Here is a 20,872-nt window from a genome sequence, read left to right on the forward strand (position 1 = left end):
ATATTAATTCTCTGTTATATAAAGATTTTTATAAATATTTCTTATGATAGAAGAAACTTGAAATATACGTTTCTTCATGAAGAAGAAACGTAGTTTATAAATGATTAACAAAAGAAAGGACTAGAGGTTCTTATATTTTATAAAAGAAATAAATGACAAGATAAAGGTTATGCAAACGGACTAAATGTATGAAGCTATATCATTGATCTAGTATTTATAAAACGTTATTCTCGTACTATAGGTTCGAGGTAACAAGACAATACAAGTAAGTGAGAAAAACCGAACAAGAAGAAAGGTGAATACGTCCAACTTTTATAAAGCAAGTCTTTAAATATTTGCATGGGATTATGTAACCCTAAAACTTTATAAACAAAAGTAATCGCTGGCCCTCAGGCTATTGTATACGTTTGTTTGGATCCTTACATATGTGGGTAGACGGTGGGCACACCGCACCACACTTGCTAATGCCTCCGCCACGTTGGGCCGAACCTAAGTAACGTCCGAGAGGGGATTATCTTGTGTATATTAGTAGTTGCTAAGTCCTCGATGTTGCGGTATCGCTGAGCGGTTTCGAGTAGAATTGGATGTTTATAATAGTAAATTTGACTTGGTTGTTTCCTAAGCCACGATTGGCCGGGTCATAAGATACCCGAGGGGATAACTAAGTATTAAAATATTTTGTGTCAGCGTGTTCACCAGCATGTGTTGCTGACGTTTTTTTATAACTGTTTTACAGGTAATGAGAAGTAGGTGATTAGAGATGGTAACTAGCTATTAGACGATCTGATGGCTCGTATGAAGATTTTGAAATTAAAATAATGTAAAATTATGGTTTTCTCATTCAAACAATTTTGGATTAGAAATTCACCAAAACAAAAACGTTAGCCTACCCTTGTAAGCAATCCGAACGAACACGAATGGCGCATGCTTATGTTTGTTCGTTTAACTTTTAACCAAATAAACGATCGAACACGAACAATTGAATGAAGTTTTCTTGTTCGTGTTCATTTGTTAAGAAAATTGAACTTCATGCTTGTTTATGTTCGTTCATTAAAAGTATAAACGAACGGTTCACGAAAACGAATGTGTGTAACTGAACATAGATGAATGAACATAACCGAGCTAAAACCAATTAAAAGTGTATGTGAACAGCAATGCGTTGGGCTAAAAAATTTATTAAAAACTAGACTAAATTGATATGGACCTAAACAATTTAAATAAATATATTAACGAATGAACTTAAACAAACGTAAATTACAAACATAAATGAATGCAAACGAGCGAACATAAATACATTTAAATGAATGAACGCTCACAAACATAAATGAACGAACAAGACATATGTTCATGTTATCTCGTTTAACTAAATGAACAAAAACTTTTGTTCGTGTTTGTTCTTTATTAAAGAAACAACTGTTCGGTTCGTTTACATGCCTACAATTACACTTTGGGAGAACCCAAAAAGGAAAGTGTACGGTTTTTCGTTATAGGAGATTTCCACTGTCTCAAAGTTTAAAACATATTATATTTTATTAAAAAGTACACCGTGCAAAGAGGAGCAGTAACTACCTCAAAAACCTGGCTGACACTGAAATCAGCAATTTTCACTGTGCAGGTAGCAGTAATCAGAAGATTATCAGGTTTAATATCTCCATGAACAATATTATGAGTTTCAAAATAAAAGAATATTACAAACAAAGAAAGCAATCAATTTATTAAGGTGGGGTCTTATGGGAAAGAAAAAGGAAACAATTCCCGTGTTCCAAAATAATTCAACATTATAAATGAAGTCAATTTTCTAACCAATAATTCAAATATCTAAACTTCATTGAATGCTATGAACATTTAGTGATCATTATTCAATGGAAAAAGTTTGTTTTTGTATATGATTTGGAACTGAGGAAGTATTATAAACACTTGATTAACCACAATTAAAAAAAGGCAGTTTTTAGAATAAAGATTTGTACATGAGAATGGAGATATATCAATCCAGAAACTATATCACGCAAATATCTCCTTGCAACATTTTCTCCTAGGCCACCTGAGGGTCCCGCACCCTCAAAGACCCACTTGCCTTCAACATATTCAAGAACTGAAATAATAATTATTAAAAAGAACTAGAATAATTTTTTAAAAGAGAGATATAGAAAGGTTAATATGGTACATACCCATGTAAAAGTGATCTGTGCCGGGATCATTAATCACCTCAAAAAGATTCACTATATTAGGATGATCTAACATTTTCATAATTAAGACCTGCAAAAGTAAATCAAAAAATAAATAAATAAAGACACGATTGCATATATTATAGACGATAAAAGTGTACATAAATGGCAATAATATACCTCACGAAGAACATCAGTCATGGCTGTCTCAGATGGGGCAACCCGTAGCTTTAATAAATGAGACTTGTCGAAAGCCTGCATTAATAACCATTCAGTATTTTCCATATTTTGTATTTTCTCATATATTCCATGACCACGAAAAATGTTGTGTTTCCAACTTTAAAAAATAATCGCACTTCAAAATATCTCAGATTGAGTGTTATTAGTTTAACTGATTTTCAAAATTGAGTCATACGTTCAAGTGTTCAACGGTTCAAGACCATTTGAAAAAAAATAATACCCTAATTATAGTATAATACCACTTAAAGTAAAAATAATGCTTCTGAAGCAAGTTAGGTTATTGGTCTTTACATAAAGAAAGTACCTTAATAGCATAATGCTTTCCATCAACCTGGCTTTTGTAAAGGACCTATAAGACATACAAGTCAAAGTCGAATGAGTGTGGATCATTCCACTTTCTTGTTTGAAGTTGGAATAAATAATTACCACTTTGCCATAGCTACCGGAGCCAATTTTATACTCGCGAACATACTCATTAACCATCTTGTTCCCATTCTCATCCTAAAACAAGCAAAAAAAAAGTTTTTAAAACTAGTGAAATTCAATGATCACACACTTTCATCAACTGGTATTATATAGAACTAGTGTTATTGTTTTAATATCACCTCTGATCGTACAACTTTGTGTGTTTCTTTAACGGGGAACTCCCTGCAAATCAAACCGTTTTCTGTTCTGTAAACAAGAATCTCTTGAGAGGTTTTTACAGGGTTTATGAACTCCTCATGATCTGTTTTTTCATTATCTGTCATGTGACTCATGTTGTCACAATATGAATTATTATCTTCTTCTTCTTCATCATCATCTTCTTCTTCTTCAACCTGTTGATTCATCAACAACCCCTGTAACACATGATTTCCCGCTTCTAAACTTGGCCTTAAATTCTTCTTTTGTTTCTTTGCAAATGAAAATCCAAAACAACCACAACACCCCATCTCCATTTAACCTGCACCTGAGTATTCCTGTATCAACATTGAATACTTTATTAACCACAATCTTAACACATGGGCCACCTAAATATATAAGAATAAACTAAGAATAATATAGGCATTGACTTTTGATTCCAGGCGTGCTGGTTTCAACTTTCAATGACACATGCTATATTTTCAATTATTAATTTCTGTTTTGATTGTTATACATATAAACAAAGCGTACATTATCAAACAAGTGAAAATTGTATTCCAATTCAATTTGATTAAATTGAATTCAATCAAGCCCTAACAAATCTGCTATTCTTCATATGAACAAAGAGTATATCAATTGAAAAAAGTAAAATCTGTCTTCAATTCAATTGATATCAATTGAGATAACCTATAAACTTATGATGAACGAGACAATCAAGCCCTAACTAATATGCTATTGTGCATATCAACAAAGAGCATATTAATTAAACAACTATTCGATTCAATTCAATTATGCTGACATGTAAACTTATGATGAAAGAGACAATCAACTAATCAAGCCCTAACTAGTCCTGCTATTATGCATAGGAACAAAGAGTATATTCAATCAAACAACTGAAAGTTGTATTCTATTCAATCTGAATCGATCGAATTCAATCGTGCTGACCTATAAACTTATAACAAAGTAAACAACCAGGCCCTAACTACTCCACTATTATGCATATGAACAAATAGTATAATAATCAAGCAAGCGATTCGATTTTATTCAATTCAATTGAATTCAATCTGTTACTACGCATATGAACAAATAGTATGTATTCAAACAAACAAGTGAAAGCCGAATTCGATTCGATTGAATTGGATTATGCTGACCTATAATAAACAAGCCCTAACTAATAATCTGCTACAACTCTAACGGATGCCATTCAGCAAAATGAAACAAGCAGTTGATGAAATAAACGCCGTTACGATTCAACGCCACCACCATCTCTGAAGAGGTAGGTCCCAGCAGAGCCCAGTTGGACCCGCAAGACTCACCTTAAACAGGGACGTCTGCGCAGAGACCAACTGGATCCGCAGGACCAACCATGCTCAGAGACGTAACGTCCTTACGCGCAGTACGCAAGCTGGTCCCGCAGGAAATGCCTCCCAATGGTGAAGGACTCCGCCTGTCCCCGCAGCCTCGGATACAAGCCATTAGGGAAGGCCACCCGCGCAGCATGGCTACACGCACAAGGCACTTAACTCTCACCAGTGTCACCTGAAGGAATGAGCAAAGGCGGGAGGGGGAAAACTCCCGCCTAAATGAGCCAGTCCGTATGATGGAGGATCTTTTGTGTGATACCTGACGAGGTACAGACAAAAGATCTGACCAAGAATGCGACAGCTCACTGACAGCAGCATGGCAGACAGCACGCCACAGCACTGTGACCAATAGCCGCCGCCTACCCACCAACTCCTGCCAAACCACGTGCCTAGCCTGTAGTTGGCAGAAGAGGAAGAGTGCACGACACGCCTGCTCTGTGTCAGCCGCTACCTATCCACCACTCACAGGCAAGGCACGTGCATAGGTTACAGTTGGTAGCGTGTTGGGCCGGCTAAACCCCTTGGAAACCTACCTTCGGCTATAAATACCCCAATGGTATGATCATCTTAGGACATCTTATCTTATCATATATACCTGATATCTGCTCTAGCAATCTCTTAATATACTTTTATATTTAAAGAGCAATCTAGTCTGATTCTCACGCCGGAGGGTGGTCACAAGGAGGAACCCCCCCTTCTCAGTGACGAGCTCACGGTGTCTGTTTTGCAGGTTATCAGAAGAACCATCTTCCAAGGGTCTAACCCCTCGTGGGAAACAGCTCTCCAACCCCCAGGTTACCAGTAATCTGCCCGGGGTCTGGTTAGTGTTTCTTCATTGGCGCCATCCGTGCATAAAGCTAGAACTTCATTTTTCTCCAGTTTTTCAAACTTCTAGAAAGATGGTTAAAGAAACTCCGGTAACCACAACCCCAGCTACTGGAGGGAATACCGGCAACACAGTTTTTACAAACACTACCCCGGTTACCCAAGCCGGGGCAAGTGAAGTAAATTTTACGAACACTACCCCAGTTACCCAAGCTGGGGCAAGTGCAGTAAATAATCGCCCACTGGGATTCACCGATACCCAGTTTAAAAAACGAACAAGACTCCCCCGCCAAACTCTCGATGAAGTTAAGGCATGGGCGGAGGCACGACAAAAGGAATTCCAAGCTGAGTTGGACGAACGCTTGCGTTCCGTCCAACAGGCCGACGAATTCGAAGAATACTTGGACAATGACTCGGAGGAATCCGACTCCGACGCGAACCCTCGCCATAGGGCAAAAGGGAAGCGTAAGGAAACGGACTCCCAACCGAGAAGGCATTTTGGACAAGCCTTCAAACCAAAAAGCACAGGTGGAAGTTCACGAGACTTCTCCAAAACGTTCAGACCGAACGTTGCAAATGCGGGAACGTCCAAATTTGCAAGGGACATTGCGGAAGCAATTGCCCCAAAAAGTGCCAAACAAATGCCCAACATAGGCACTTATGATGGTATGTCCGACCCAGACGACCATTTGAACAGGTTCATAGCAGGGGCAACCGTCAGCAACTGGACGGAACCCACGTGGTGTTACATGTTTCAAATGACGCTGGTGGGGGCTGCTAGGGTTTGGTTTGATCGTTTACCGGTTAACCACATTTACGACTGGGCAGACTTCCAGCAGAAGTTTAGCCAACACTTCAGCCAGCAGCGAAAGTATACCGAGGAGCAATGGACAATCCTCAAATGCATACGGGAAGAAGATGAATCTCTGCCAAACTTCATCACTCGCTTCAACTCAAAGAAGTTAAGTTTGGGCAATATCAGCGAGGATCTTGTTCGCGCAGCCTTCATCCAGGGCGCGCAGGACCCAGAGCTTATCCGCACCCTAACGGGTAAAGATGGAATGCCATCCACATGGGATGGCATCATGACAGCAGCCAAACGCTATGCGGAAACGGAGAAGCAACTGGGTAGAGACCCGCAGAGCACAAACCTTTACACCCAGAGGACGAGAGAGGACAACGTCCTCACCGCCCGATTGAACAAAAAACGGAAGCAAGGCATTTGGCAGTCAAGGGTAAACTTTGACACCTCATCCGGCTTACAGCACCGATTGGGTGAAAGGGATAATGTAAAGCTGCACCGGAACTCCAGATGGACGCCACTTACCAAAAGCGTCACTGACATATTTGCTACTGAAGAGCTCCCATGGCCAAAGCCTCCAGTAATCCGACATCGTCACGATGCTGATCGGAGCAAGTACTGTGACTATCACAGAACAAAAGGCCACAACACTGAAGAATGCATAGACGTAAAAGACATGGTCGAAACATTCGTCAGAGATGGGACGCTCGCACACCTCGTGGCGAAATAAAAGCTAAGCAGGCAGGCAGGTGCGTGTGGAACCATGGCTGGGGTAAACATGAATAAAAAATCAGCTTCAATATGGAGACTACATGCTGCGTAAAGAACGAGATCCCGAAACAGGTGCGTGTCGGCTCGATGGCACTCCTGTCCCAACATGGAAGGGAGTTCAATTACACAGTTTGCATGTAATCAATTCCAATTTGTACAGAAAAGGCCAAGAGCCACTTCTAATGGAAATGATTCTCTTTCAAACGTCGAAGCTGATGATTTACATTTATACTTTTGTACACACTAATATGCCGGTTTTCACCGCATAATTACAAAAAACGTCATTGCATGGGAAGGCGGTCCTACCCGCACGAACCCAAAAAGCATGATAAACCTTCACGCAGGTCAGTTGAAGGGGAAAAAAAAGTTACCATATGAAAGTGCTGGTCTATCCGCATGAATCATTCAAGGGAACTGCACCAACCTATCAACAACCGCGCGTGGGACGGTTCAAAATTCTTAAGAGGAAAAGGTAAACCTATACGCAGGTCAGATATGGGTAAAGTTATGCCATCCTACTAAGTGCAAGTGACGGGTCTACCCGCACAATCACGAAAGAGGAAGCAAAACTTCACACCTATTATCAGCCACGTTCAAAGGTTAACTTATCCTCAACGGGCAAACCTTCACGCAGGTCAGTTGAAGGAGGAGTTCAATTATTCCATTAAATGAAAGTGCCGGTCTATCCGCATGAATCATGAAAGGAAAATGAACACTAACCTATCAACAACCGCGCGTCGAACGGTTAAAACTATCCAACACTGGTGACGGCATTCACATTACGTGAAGTCGTTGCGTGGGAAGGCGGTCTTACCCGCACGAACCCAATAACATGGCAAACCTTCACGCAGGTCAGTTGAAGGAGAAGAGTTCAATTATTCCATTAAATGAAAGTGCCGGTCTATCCGCACGAATCATGAAAGGAAGATGAACACTAACCTATCGACAACCGCGCGTCGAACGGTTCAAAACAAAATTCTTAAAAAGGTAAGAAAAACCTACGCGCAGGTCAGGTATGGGTAAAGTTTTGCCATCCTACTAAGTGCAAGTGACGGTTCTACCCGCGCAATCACGAAAGAGGAAGCAAAACTTCACACCTATTATCAACCACGTTCAAATGTTAACTTATCCTCAAAAAGTAAGAAAAACCTACACGCAGGTTAGATAAAAGTTAAAGTTTAGCCATCCTACCAAGTGCAAGTGACGGTTCTACCCGCACAATCACGAAGGAGGAAGCGAAACTTTAACCCACTATCAACCACGTTCAAAGGTTCTTATTTTAAACACTTGGAAAATTGCTATTTTAAACTAAGTATGCAAGTCATAAGTTTATAAAGCAAAGAATCCAATGAAAGGAATAACAATCGTATATTTCAATGATATATTACAACAGTGGCCGGGTAACTACCCGCCTAAAAAAATCTATACAAAGCTAAGTCTACCCTAGCAGTGGGAAGGGATCTTCAGGATCAGGCTTCAGGGCCACCTCCGCTTGGACCAGCACCGTCAGAGAGCGGCTGCCCAAGGAAAGCCTTAAGGATGTTTAGCCCATCATCAGCAACAGCAGCTTCATTCACCTTCTCCACCACTGGATGCGGGAAGGCAGCGTACTGGTTCACAGCTTGGTCATAAGCAGCTTCAGTATTAACATTGAATAAAGGGAAGTTGGAGGGCGGAAAGCCTCTCTCAGCAAACCCAAGACCAAGCAGGAAGCCAGTCTTCTCCCCATCCTCATGAGAAGCGTTGAGGGCTGCGCTCATCGCATCGTCATAAGAGGTCTCTGAAAGGACCCGACGCACAACCTACAAAAGAATACAAGTTAGAACATTTTCTAATTACGAGCGGAAAGCGTAAAGAAAAAGATAAAGATACCTGAGGCAACGCTTCTCGAAGCAGCCATTGGAGGGAAGCTTGACTTTCTTTGTAAGCACGTTCGGCTCCGCTTTTATCAAGGTTGGCAAGTTGAACTTCCTTGGCGGCAGCCTCTTCGACGCTTTTGAGTTTCCTTTCAGTGCGGTCAAGCACCCCCCTCTGGTCAAGGATCTCCTGCAGCTTCTTGGCATCTTCCATTGCCAAGGCGTCATGAGCATGCTGAAGAGCCTTTAATTTGCATTTAAGCTGCTCATTCTCTTCGCGAAGCGGCTCAGCAACAGCTTCAGCCTTGGCAGCCCTCTCAGTTGAGTTTCGCGCAGTCTCCTTAGCCAGCCGAAGCTGTTCATTCACAGCTTGGGCAGCCTTGGAGCGGGCCTCGAGTCGCGCCTGTACTTCAACCTCGAGGGCCTTGAATGCTCTCTCCTTCTCGGCGGCGGCAGCGGCCAACTGCCGGTTCTCCTCCCGCAGAGCCCGCGTCTCAGATATTTCTTTGGCGCGAGCTGCTTTTAACTTGTCGTTTTCACGACAAAGCAGCTCGACGCGGGGCTGCATCCGGGCTTGGAGAACCCGAAGCTCATTGGTTAGCCTACCCTCCTGGTAGCTAGCCATGGCTTCCCCCAACGCACCATGAGGAGCAGCGTGGCGAGCCCAATCCACGCACTCCACAGGGGTGCGAAGGGTTGTTCCTCGGCGTATGTTCCATCTTGGAACATACACTTCATTGGAATCCGACACTGCAAAAGAAACAAAGGCAGTTAGGAAAAGATGACAAAAATATACAAAGGAAAAAGAACCCTACGTACCTGTAGGGTCAATAACAGGCCGATAGCCGCCAAACCCATCACCTGAACCTAAAGGAAATCCATCCAACAGCTCAGGCAGATGGGAAGGTGGCATAGATCGGCGGGAAGCCCGGCGCGTACCTGATGGTCCGGCCGTCGGTGCCGGTGGCGCAGGTATAGTGGCAGCCGCTGTGGTAGCCATTGTTGGCGTCGCCTCCTCAGCAACAGTAACCGCCGGCTCCGTGAAAGATGCTGTAAAAATTGCACTCACGGCCGGCAGAGACACCTTCTCAGCTGGAACAGCCTCAGGAAGGCTGGAACCAACGGAAGCAGGCGCAGACGCCTGGGTCGACGCCTCGGGAAGGCTGACCGAGCCTTCCCTCATTGGCGGGGGAATACTTGCTCCAACTCCACCATGGAATGCGTCAACATCCACACCTGCACAAGCAAAAGTGTTAGAAAAATTTATTTGAAACAACAAATCTAGACAAGAATTATGGGGGTACTTACGGGGTTTCTTGAGCTTGAACGTACGGACGAGCGGGGGCGAACCCGATGGAGCCGGCCTCTTGACACCGGTAACCGTCGTCGTCGCTGCCTCCCCGGAGGTAACAGCTACAGCCTCCGGAGCGGTGGTCTCCTCACCACCGGGCTTCCCCGCCACCTCTGCACTATCTGACTCCGAGTCAGATAGGACTACCGGGTCGGCCGTAGAGGCCACCTTCTCCTTGCCTTTCCCGACGGCAGCCTTTTTCTTCCGCACCAGTGGAGGACCTTCTGCGGATTCCTCAGAAGAAGAAATGTCAACTCCAGCAGCAGGCACAGCATTGAGAGGTTCAGGGTAGAAGATAGGCTTACCTGGCCGTCGGTGGCTCAGGATCTCTTGGCCTGGCGGGTAAACCTCCACGAACCGACCCGCGGTCTGCTCTAAGATGGGCAACTCGTTCTCGTCCAGAGCACGAGTACCCATCCGCGCGGGACCATCTTCCTCCCGCGGGTTCAGGAGCGACTGAAGATCGTTCCCCTCTGAAATCAACAAGAAAGTTAGAAAAAATCGAAGTCAGCAAAATGAAACAAGACGTACCATAAGGGACAGAGTTCGAACCATATTCAAGGACGATCGGAACCTTATCCGCATTCGCCGCCTTCCACACCCGGCTCATCCCCAGCATCACCATCGCCGACTCCGGAAAACGGAAAACCGGGGACTGGACCCGGGATATCTTCGAGAACCATTCCGCCTCCTCGTAGTTGAGGGCGGGAAGGTTCGGAAGCGCCTGGCCATTCTTGAACTTCATGGCGATGGGGATGGCGCGAGCGGATATGAAGAAGAACTCTCTTCTCCATGAGCGAAGACTCCGCTCGGTGGTACAAATCTTTAAACCCTTGATACGGGTTGTAAGAGTGTACCACCCCTGGATGCACCTCCAAGTGTAGAAGGTCATCAGACGGTCAACGAGGGGCTCAAGGCCCAGTATCCGGCACACCCACTCAAAGTGCCGGACCTTGGCAATGGCCATGGGGTGCACCTCTGTCAGGTGCACACCGTGCCTCTCCAGGACACGGTACACAAACTTTGTCAACGGAAACCTAAGGTTTCCGTAGACAAAGAATGCAGCATAAACCCCGATCTTGCCACTAGGGGCATCGTACACAGTATGGTGGGGTTCAGGAAACTCAGGCTCGAGAGACTCGAGCATGAACTTCCTGACGATATACTGGTACAGATCGACAGGAAGAGAGCACTGGCATTCGCCAGCAGTCTTCTGGTCATCAGCATCATGAGAAGACATGGTGGAAGAAAGATGAAAAGAGATTTCAGGGTAATGCTTTACTGAACAGAAAAATTCGCCGGAAATTACTTGAGAAGAAGAGATGAAAGTGAAAAGTGTGAATTGCAAATAACCCTCTCCCCCTTCATATAGTAATCGCAATTAATGCGATGAATTTAATACGGAAGAGAGAGAAATCAAAGGTGCAATGAAACTATGACGCGTGGCAAAAGCAAGCTGGCAACATCTGTCACAAGGACGTATGCCAGAGATTTCGCGGCTACGCGCCCGAAATCCCGTGCCCACGCGCCTGAAAAGGCAACTGGAATGACCATGTTCTGTCACGTCACCATAACTCCCTGCACGTCCTGACACAGTCAGAAGAAACCGTCGCACGACGTTTCAGAGGTTTGGACTTATCTTTTCACCAACTCTTCGAATTTCAAAATTCAAAATTCGAAAATATTAAAAAGTAAGCGGGAAAATACCCCTTACCCCTTGGCAAGCAAGTAACCGTAAGACGGATGCGGGTACAGTGTAAAGGCAAAACCCTTCACATACCTAGCACCCGCAGGGAATTGAAGCCAAATAAACCTTGGCAAACAAATAACCGTAAGACGGCTGTGGGTACAGTGTTAAGGCAAAACCCTTCACATACCTAACACCCGCAGGGAATTGAAGCCAAGAAAACCTTGGTGAACAAGTAACCGTAAGACGGATGCGGGTACAGTGTTAAGGCAAAACCCTTCACATACCTAGCACCCGCAGGGAATTGAAGCCAAGTACCTCGGCAACCAAGTAACTATAAGACGGGTGCGGGTACAGTGTAAAGGCAAAACCCTTCACATACCTAACACCCGCAGGGAATTGACGCCAGGAATACCTTGGAAGTAAAGTAACCGTAAGACGAGCACAGGTACAGTGTTAAGGCAAAACCCTTCACATACCTAGCGCTCCGCTGGGAATTGAAACCAAGAAGGATCTTCTGGGCAATGCTTGCGGAAACGGAAATAACATCCCCGCATAGCGGGAACGTCGAGAACTACGTTGTTTGAAGCTCCAAGATGGAATTGGTGGTCTTAACATAATTGATCACTATGTTCAAAACTACCAAAACCTCATGGAAAATACATACAACTGGGACTCAATGCTCCTGACTTGCGAGGAGGTTACAGACCTACCCGCATCATACCCAAAGACCAAGCAGGAAACTCGGGCATTTCTGCAAGTGACAAGGACTTCCGCGGAAAGAATCCCCATGGAAAACCTTACAAAACCCTTTTCAAAACCCTTTGCTCAAGTCCAAAAGTTCACCTCATTTTATTAAACACTCATGAGAAGAACATTGGACTGGGGGGACTTGAAGAGGTAGGTCCCAGCAGAGCCCAGTTGGACCCGCAAGACTCACCTTAAACAGGGACGTCTGCGCAGAGACCAACTGGATCCGCAGGACCAACCATGCTCAGAGACGTAACGTCCTTACGCGCAGTACGCAAGCTGGTCCCGCAGGAAATGCCTCCCAATGGTGAAGGACTCCGCCTGTCCCCGCAGCCTCGGATACAAGCCATTAGGGAAGGCCACCCGCGCAGCATGGCTACACGCACAAGGCACTTAACTCTCACCAGTGTCACCTGAAGGAATGAGCAAAGGCGGGAGGGGGAAAACTCCCGCCTAAATGAGCCAGTCCGTATGATGGAGGATCTTTTGTGTGATACCTGACGAGGTACAGACAAAAGATCTGACCAAGAATGCGACAGCTCACTGACAGCAGCATGGCAGACAGCACGCCACAGCACTGTGACCAATAGCCGCCGCCTACCCACCAACTCCTGCCAAACCACGTGCCTAGCCTGTAGTTGGCAGAAGAGGAAGAGTGCACGACACGCCTGCTCTGTGTCAGCCGCTACCTATCCACCACTCACAGGCAAGGCACGTGCATAGGTTACAGTTGGTAGCGTGTTGGGCCGGCTAAACCCCTTGGAAACCTACCTTCGGCTATAAATACCCCAATGGTATGATCATCTTAGGACATCTTATCTTATCATATATACCTGATATCTGCTCTAGCAATCTCTTAATATACTTTTATATTTAAAGAGCAATCTAGTCTGATTCTCACGCCGGAGGGTGGTCACAAGGAGGAACCCCCCCTTCTCAGTGACGAGCTCACGGTGTCTGTTTTGCAGGTTATCAGAAGAACCATCTTCCAAGGGTCTAACCCCTCGTGGGAAACAGCTCTCCAACCCCCAGGTTACCAGTAATCTGCCCGGGGTCTGGTTAGTGTTTCTTCAATCTCTTATCTTAACTTCCAGTTTTCCTGAATACAATTGAAGTGAAGTAATTAACAGAAACTGAATCAAATTGATTAATATCATAAGTACGAATAATTACCATGTTGATTAAAATTAGGGCACGGAATTAGAAGGCGATCATCTGGAATCTGACTAATTGAATCGGAAGCAAACGATTAATTATAACTGGAATGATTTGAAGTTAAATAACGTAATTATATATATTTGTGCATTTGCCTGCCATGTGAGGTAAGAGAGAAGAACAAGGTTGGAGACAAGGGGTGCAAAGTTAACAAGATTCTTGTTTGACATCTATAGAACCTATTTATGTAAAAAGAATAAAAAAAACAATAATATTAATAATTTTTATTTTTTGTACATTTTCTAAAAATGTTTTTATAAATATCTTAAGGGTTAAACTAGAACAGACACAAAAATAAAAAGTGCGAGAAGGATTTGTGATCACACGAAAAATTATTTAAAAATAAATTCAAAAAAATAATAAAAATCATAGATCAAAATATAAATAAATAACTAAAATGTTTCCACATCATTCCCGTACAAAAAAAACTGACGAAAAGACACAATGATGAAAATGAACAAAATACACAATTATAACTAAAAAATACACAATATATCGCAAAATATAACACAATGCCGAACAAAATATAACATAATGTTGAGTAATATAACACAATATCAAAAAAAAGACACAGTGTCAAGGAAAAAAGACACAATCAATGATGAAAATAAACACAAAACACAATGATAAACAAAAAGACACAATGATATTTTTCACTTGACGTATTTTATTTTTTTAATTTTTTTTAGAAAGAGAAATACGATGGAAACATTTTTCTGTTTTTACTTTTTTTCGTTTTTTTATTAAATTTTGAGTTATGGTTTTTTTATTTATTTTTTTAGGGGTTTTTTGTGTGCTTACAAATCCTTCTCATCCTTCTCATTTTTGTCACCCTTTATAGAATAATTTGACCGATATCTTAATCTTATCTTAATATGAAATAAAAATAAGACAAAATGTAGGTTTTCGTATGACGTATTTGTGTGTGTATTAAGATTGCTTTTAATAAGAATCGTACAAAATTAAGTACACGTTTTTAAATTCTAATCTTATGAGTTGGATCTATAAGATAAAAAAAGTCTGAATTTGATATTTTTGTAATCAATTGAAGCGTAATAAATAATTAAAAGTAACTTGTTTGGGAAGGAGGCGTCCATTTTAGAATCTTCAGAATCTATTGGCACTTTCATTTCTCGTTTTAAACCTAAGGTTTGTGAAAGTGTATACATGCTATTGAAAATAAAAAGGAATACAAAATTTTTTATTAAGGATGACACCTATCTTGTGAACAATAATCTTATGGAGTTATAGTAGAAGAATATTTTATTAGCTCAATTTTGTCATGTGTTCATCACTTTTCACGAACATTGGTATATTAGTTATTTATGTACTTTGAGATCGGAGAAATGTTACAATATGAGAGAAATGATTGAAAAAAAAGCTTGATTTGTGGGTAAGCATATGGCTTGGATCTCTTGCAATTAATTGCAAACTCTAGTAATTGACTTAAGTGTGATGTATGAGAATGACCCTCACACGTTACTCTTAGATCATTAACAACATGAGAGGTTAAGGTTGCCTCCACGTTAACCTCCATGCCCTCCTGCTTCCACAGGCCAACAACTTATAGTTCCTCCTTCATTGATTACTTGACTTTCCTTTCTTCTCCCCCTTTATAGCCATGTATGTAGTCTCTCATAAACCTTCCATGTTCGCATAAGTGCACCTCTCCTTGCCCTTTCTATTTCACGTTTACAATCTGTTCAGCAACCCCAGCTATAGATGTCTTGCTCTTCCTATCGTTTCTTTTCATGTTATTTGATTGAATGCTTACACGTGAGTTAAGATATGTTATCATATTCACAGTCATATGTAATTAATCAATGAAGATTGAGATCAGAACTATGAATAATTACCTTGATTATCATAATTGGGGCAAGAAGTTAGAAGACGATAATCGATAATTTTATAAATTGTGATGTTTGAATAGGAGAAAACCATTAATTACAATTATCTGAAGTTAGATTGCAATTAAATTTGCTAGATATTAAACGTAATGATTTGCTCGTTGTCGGGTTCTATTTTTTTTTAATGGCTAAACCTATTAAAAGTAACAAACACATCAAGGACCAAAAGTCCAGACCGCACAAAACAAACATAATCCACCTACCTTGTGAGGTGAGAGAGAAGAGTCGGGACCAAGTTGGAAATAATAAGGTAAAATATGAAAAAAATTAGCTGTTAAAAGAGAAGAAGAAAACAAGATTCTTGTTTGGACTTTGGACAATCTATAAAAACTCTTCCTGTTACCACCCTCAAACTTGGGAGTTGGGACCATTTGATTTAAGGACAAACTATAAAACTGCTCTTAAATAATTTGCATGTTTTTTCATTTAATGTTTTTAACTTTTTATAAATATCTCATGAAATAATAAGAAGAAGACAAAATATATGTTTTCACGTGATGGGTCAAGTTAGTCTATAAAGGAAGACAAAAATAAGTAAAATGAGAAGGATTTATAGTCACACAAAAAAACCCTTCAAAAAAAATAATAAAAATAAATAAATAAAAAATCATAACTCAAAATTTAATAAAAAAAAACAAAAAAAGTAAAAACACAAAAACATTTCCACCGTCTTTCTCGTTCTTAAAACAAAAACACAATGTTGAGGGAAAAAGATCATTGTGTTTTGTGTTCATTTTCGTCATTGATTGTGTCTTTTTTTCTTGATAGTGTGTTATATTAGTCAGCATTGTGTTATAATTGGTTCGGCATTGTGTTATATTTTGCGATTTAGTGTGTCTTTTTTAGTTATAATTGTGTCTTTTGTTCATTTTCGTCGTTGTGTCTTTTGTCTCTATATTGTGTCTTTTCGGGTTTTTTTTTTTTGAACGAGAATGACGAGAGAAACATTTTTGTTTTTAAAATTTTTTATTTATATTTTGAGTTATAATTTTTTTTATTAACTTTTTGGGATTTTTAAGGGGTTTTTTGTGTGGCCACAAATACTTCTCACCATTCTCATTTTTGTCTCCCTTTGTATTTTAACTTTTCCCTATATATATATATACACACACACACACATATAACTATCTACATAATTACCTACCATAAAATCCTACGTGTTGCTCTTGCATCGCTCCCCACCCCTTATAAAGCCACCAGATTGCTTGATTTCTGAATAGAGACCTCTCATTGATTTACCCTTATAAAATTCGCGGGTTACTGTAGGATCCTACTAACCAGGATATCAAATAACCATTTTCCTCATCATGGTTTCGTTGTAAACCCTAATAATACCTTACAGGCTTACAACACTTCAACCTCTTCTAAACCCTAAACGCCCCTGCCTCTGTCAATCCTTCATCCTAATTCCGCGTTTCATAAACTACAATTAAAAGTTTTGATTATTCTGCTTATGTTTCGGTCTCTTATTCTTTTTTTTTTTTAATATGCAATAAGGAGGAAGAAGAGATGAAGAAGATGAATGAAATCCTAATTTCTTACTTTTTATTTTATTATTTGAGTTTTTTTTAAAGTCATGAGTTTTTTTTCTTATACCTTCTTAAGGCCATGGACTTTTCTTCTTGGACCTTTTTTAAGGCCATGAGTATTTTCATGTGCTTTTCTGTTTTAATTTATCAACTTATTTTATTTATATATTATTTTGTTTAAATTAGTAATAAAAAATTATAAGTTTTTTAGATGCTTTAAAATTTTACTCTTTATAAATAGAAAATTATTTATATATTATTATCTTTTATTACAAAATTTGGTAAAAGAAAATTCGTTGAAGCCGTCGTTCGCTTGAACCACAACAGGCTTATGCAGCTTCAACGGTAACTTCAGCGAGTGTTCAGTCAACATCCAGTTAGCACTGCATGACATAATATTATTGGATGAATTTATTGACCGACTTCAACGACAACACATAGTCTAATGAAAAGGTTTGACCACAATTTGACCAATGTACTCAACTTTAGAATAAAGGCTTGGGCACCCATTCTGTAGCAAGTATACAGTTCTTTATACCTCTTAAAGAAAAGTAAGTTTATTTTAATCGTCTTACAAATATTGGTTTCTTTTTTTTTTTAATAATTTGAATTCTTTATTATTCAGATTCATAAGGATTCTCAATTTGCAAGCAGGCTATTGTTTGATGCGCCCCGTGAATTCCAACGGTTTCATTGTTTTTCAAATTATGAAGCTTTACTGTATTCAAACCCTTTATTAACAATGGGAGGGAATAGTTTCAACTATGGAAGGAAACTGTGCAAAAAATATGGATGAGCTGGATTGAGTTGACACAAAACACAATCTTGTCCAAATCTATAATATGTTTTATAGATAACTTGCAAGTTAAATGTGATGCAAAACATAACGTTACAATAATAATATAGTTCTTTGAGTAAAGCGGTATAGATAAGTAATAGATTTTGGACAAGTTTCCACTAGTTTGACTCAGTTGTTGTTGGCGTTGTCGTTGACACCTTGTTGGTGGTGTTGAAGCCACCATGCTCTTATCTTCAAAGAACCCACTACAATGCACCCGCAACAAAAGGCAACCCCAGACCCCACCATGCTTCCAAAAAGGATACATATAAGGGGTTGCCTCTTCAATTTCATCTGCACGTGAGCATGGAATGTTTTTTAGGGGTGGGGTGTTCATGGTTCGTTTTGAACGCGTGAAACTGTTCAAATCGATCATTGGTTTGATACATATATGTTGAATCTACTTACCACCAAGTGGAAGGCATATGTAGAAATGACCACAACACTACACTACTACACTGTATCACGCCATATAGCCATACATACCGTTCTCTCACTGTAGCAAAACAAAATAATTAATAAATTTATATGTAACTTAATTTTTTACCGGAATATTTTTATGTATATATAACTAACATGCTCGTTTGATCCCGCGAGCTAATCAAGCATGACGTATAAAATTGAAGCTTGAGCTCATGTATTAAACGAGTTTCAGTTTTATCTAATGATTAATTATATTTGAAAATTAGTAAACCAATCTTTAGTGTCACATAAATGACACTAATTTAACACCCTCCACGAATGGAGACCGCAACAGATGTTTTTTTAGTTGATTTAAAGGATAAGGCTTACCCATCGTAGGGGAAGTCACCGCCGAGAGATAACCAAGCATGCAAGCAAGTAATAAGGATACAACAAGTGTAAGGTCATCCATGTCCTTAGCGTTCACAATAATACACTTAATAAGAAACAAATCACTTTAGATCTAATAATCGCACTAAAAATGACATGAAATTTTACCAAAAATTTTAGAAGAAAAAGTAAGTACGCGAATACGTTCGCTACAACAAATTCTGGCGCTTCCTGACACACACGAAAAATACCCCTGCCAAATGAAAACAAAATTTGATGTTAGATGTTGAATACGACTTCAATTTTTATTTTATTTAAAAAGAAAAAGAAAAGAAAAAAAAACTCACCAGTTTGCGCCAACTTGATCAGCAACATCCTGATTGGCGGTTGTGGTTGAGAGAGTTAGGAGATCAAGGGGTAAATTTTGAATGATGTGATCGCAGACTTCACAGGTATTATTGCCTTTACGGCTGAATCACTTAATAGCACATTCTTTATGTGCCAAAGCGAGTTCGCCACGACACCTACACTCTAGTTGGAGGGGTTCACCACCCTCCAATAGATCATCGAGGCAAATTCTACATGTAGCCTCTACATCTGACGTATGACTCCGATCAGTAGCTTCACAAATGAGAAATGAAGTTTGGGGTTAGGGGATTAAATAGGAGGTAAAGTGATACATGAAATATGGTCAATATAGAATCTATGTATAGCAATGCCTAAAAGAAAGCAACAGGATTTGTGAGCAGGTTAAGATTCACAATCTTTTATTTAAAAAGAAAAAGGAGAAAAAGGCGGGTGGGTGACATGTTTTATAAATAACCTGACCGGCCGACCCGGGGTATCGAAAGTCCGTCTGTCATGTAATCCATCTTCTCTTCTCTTCTCTCGTCTAAAACAAAACCACCTTATTATTATTATTATTATTATTATTATTATTATTATTATAGCCAGCCATCCGTTTTCATCCTTGGCTTCCAATCTATTCTTCTTCTGCTTCAACTTGATTCATTCATGATCAATCGATTGATTCATTCACTCAACGAGGGTATGTTTTATTGATTATTATTATTATTATTATTATTATTATTATTATTATTTCCTTATCTCTAGAACAAACTAACAAACAAACCCTAACAGGTAATTGCATCATCAATTCAATTCGACAAGCTAACATTATCTCTTCTATCAACTAACATTAAATACTTTAAAGTAAAAGGTTACAATTATTAAGTAATAATATGATACACAACTTGTTTGCTTATGTATTTGTTCAGTTGCTTGCTTGCTTTAAGTGTCTAGGTGTATGTAAGCCTGAATATATTTATTTGTTGAACCAATTTTAATCATGACCCAATTACTACTGGACCAATGCCAGTGAGCTCCACTCACCAGATTACGTGTCAAGTGGGTTCCGAACTTCGGGTCAATTCAGACAAGGGTTATTTCGGTTTGGTTAGGCAAGGGTTTGGGCCAAAATGGGAAGGGTTCTTTAGGTTTGGGTAGGGTTGGGTTCCGGTCAGCACGGGTTAGTTTTAAAAATGTTTTTTTTTTGTCAACTATTCTACATATTAGTTTTGCTTCCAAGTTCCAGCTTTCCGGTTTTCGGCACCGTTTCGCTCCCTGCGTCGTTTTATGTGTCCAGTGCTGAATGGCGTGCCCGACGCAGAAGTTCTTATCATTTTGTTTCAACTTATTCATTGATTATGGCCGAATGGAATACGCCCGTTTGAAAAACCATGCTGATAAGTTTTGAAAAATAACACCCGCCCATTCTGATCCACTTGAAAAATAACACCAACCGACTCTTACCCGTTTTATTATGAGTTTCTTATATTAATGCATTTTAAGTTTGTTTACTATTTCAGGTAAAAGGAGCTTCAGTATTAGTATTGGATCTCGCATTTCATGATAGGCGGATTACAATTCCGGCAAGTATTCTTAAATCAATTTTATATCTTGTTTTTTAACTGTTCGCCTCTTGATTTGCCGTGTCCTTATATGTGTGGAGTTGGTCGAAGCCTCGAAGGCTGAGTTTCTCAGCATCAAATCTTGTGAAGGAACTCAGTCTAAAGGTGACTAAAAATGCTTTTTGACAATTGTTTTATATGTTCAAAAATCCAAAATCTGTAAGCTATGGTAAACGACAATTATAAATT

General features: G+C 40.2%; 1 protein-coding gene across 1 annotated transcript in view; it reads right to left on the reverse strand.

Annotated features, from left to right (window-relative positions):
* Positions 1-1,931: 1,931 nt before the first annotated feature.
* LOC143551976 (serine/threonine-protein kinase GRIK2-like) overlaps positions 1,932-20,872 on the reverse strand; it is a 233,707-nt gene continuing 214,766 nt past the window's right edge. Inside the window, exons 2-7 of the mRNA XM_077042302.1 lie at positions 3,011-3,382; positions 2,832-2,906; positions 2,710-2,754; positions 2,346-2,420; positions 2,169-2,256; positions 1,932-2,092 (exon numbers count right to left, since the gene is read on the reverse strand). Of these exons, the coding sequence (XP_076898417.1) occupies positions 1,932-2,092; positions 2,169-2,256; positions 2,346-2,420; positions 2,710-2,754; positions 2,832-2,906; positions 3,011-3,343 (777 nt within the window). The 5' untranslated portion in view covers positions 3,344-3,382. The remainder of the gene's footprint in view (positions 2,093-2,168; positions 2,257-2,345; positions 2,421-2,709; positions 2,755-2,831; positions 2,907-3,010; positions 3,383-20,872) is intronic.

Source organism: Bidens hawaiensis, unplaced genomic scaffold, assembly GCF_021521415.1.
Source record: "Bidens hawaiensis isolate Kalapana, Puna unplaced genomic scaffold, B.hawaiensis_p1.1 tig00016746_1, whole genome shotgun sequence".
Classification (NCBI taxonomy): Eukaryota; Viridiplantae; Streptophyta; class Magnoliopsida; order Asterales; family Asteraceae; genus Bidens; species Bidens hawaiensis.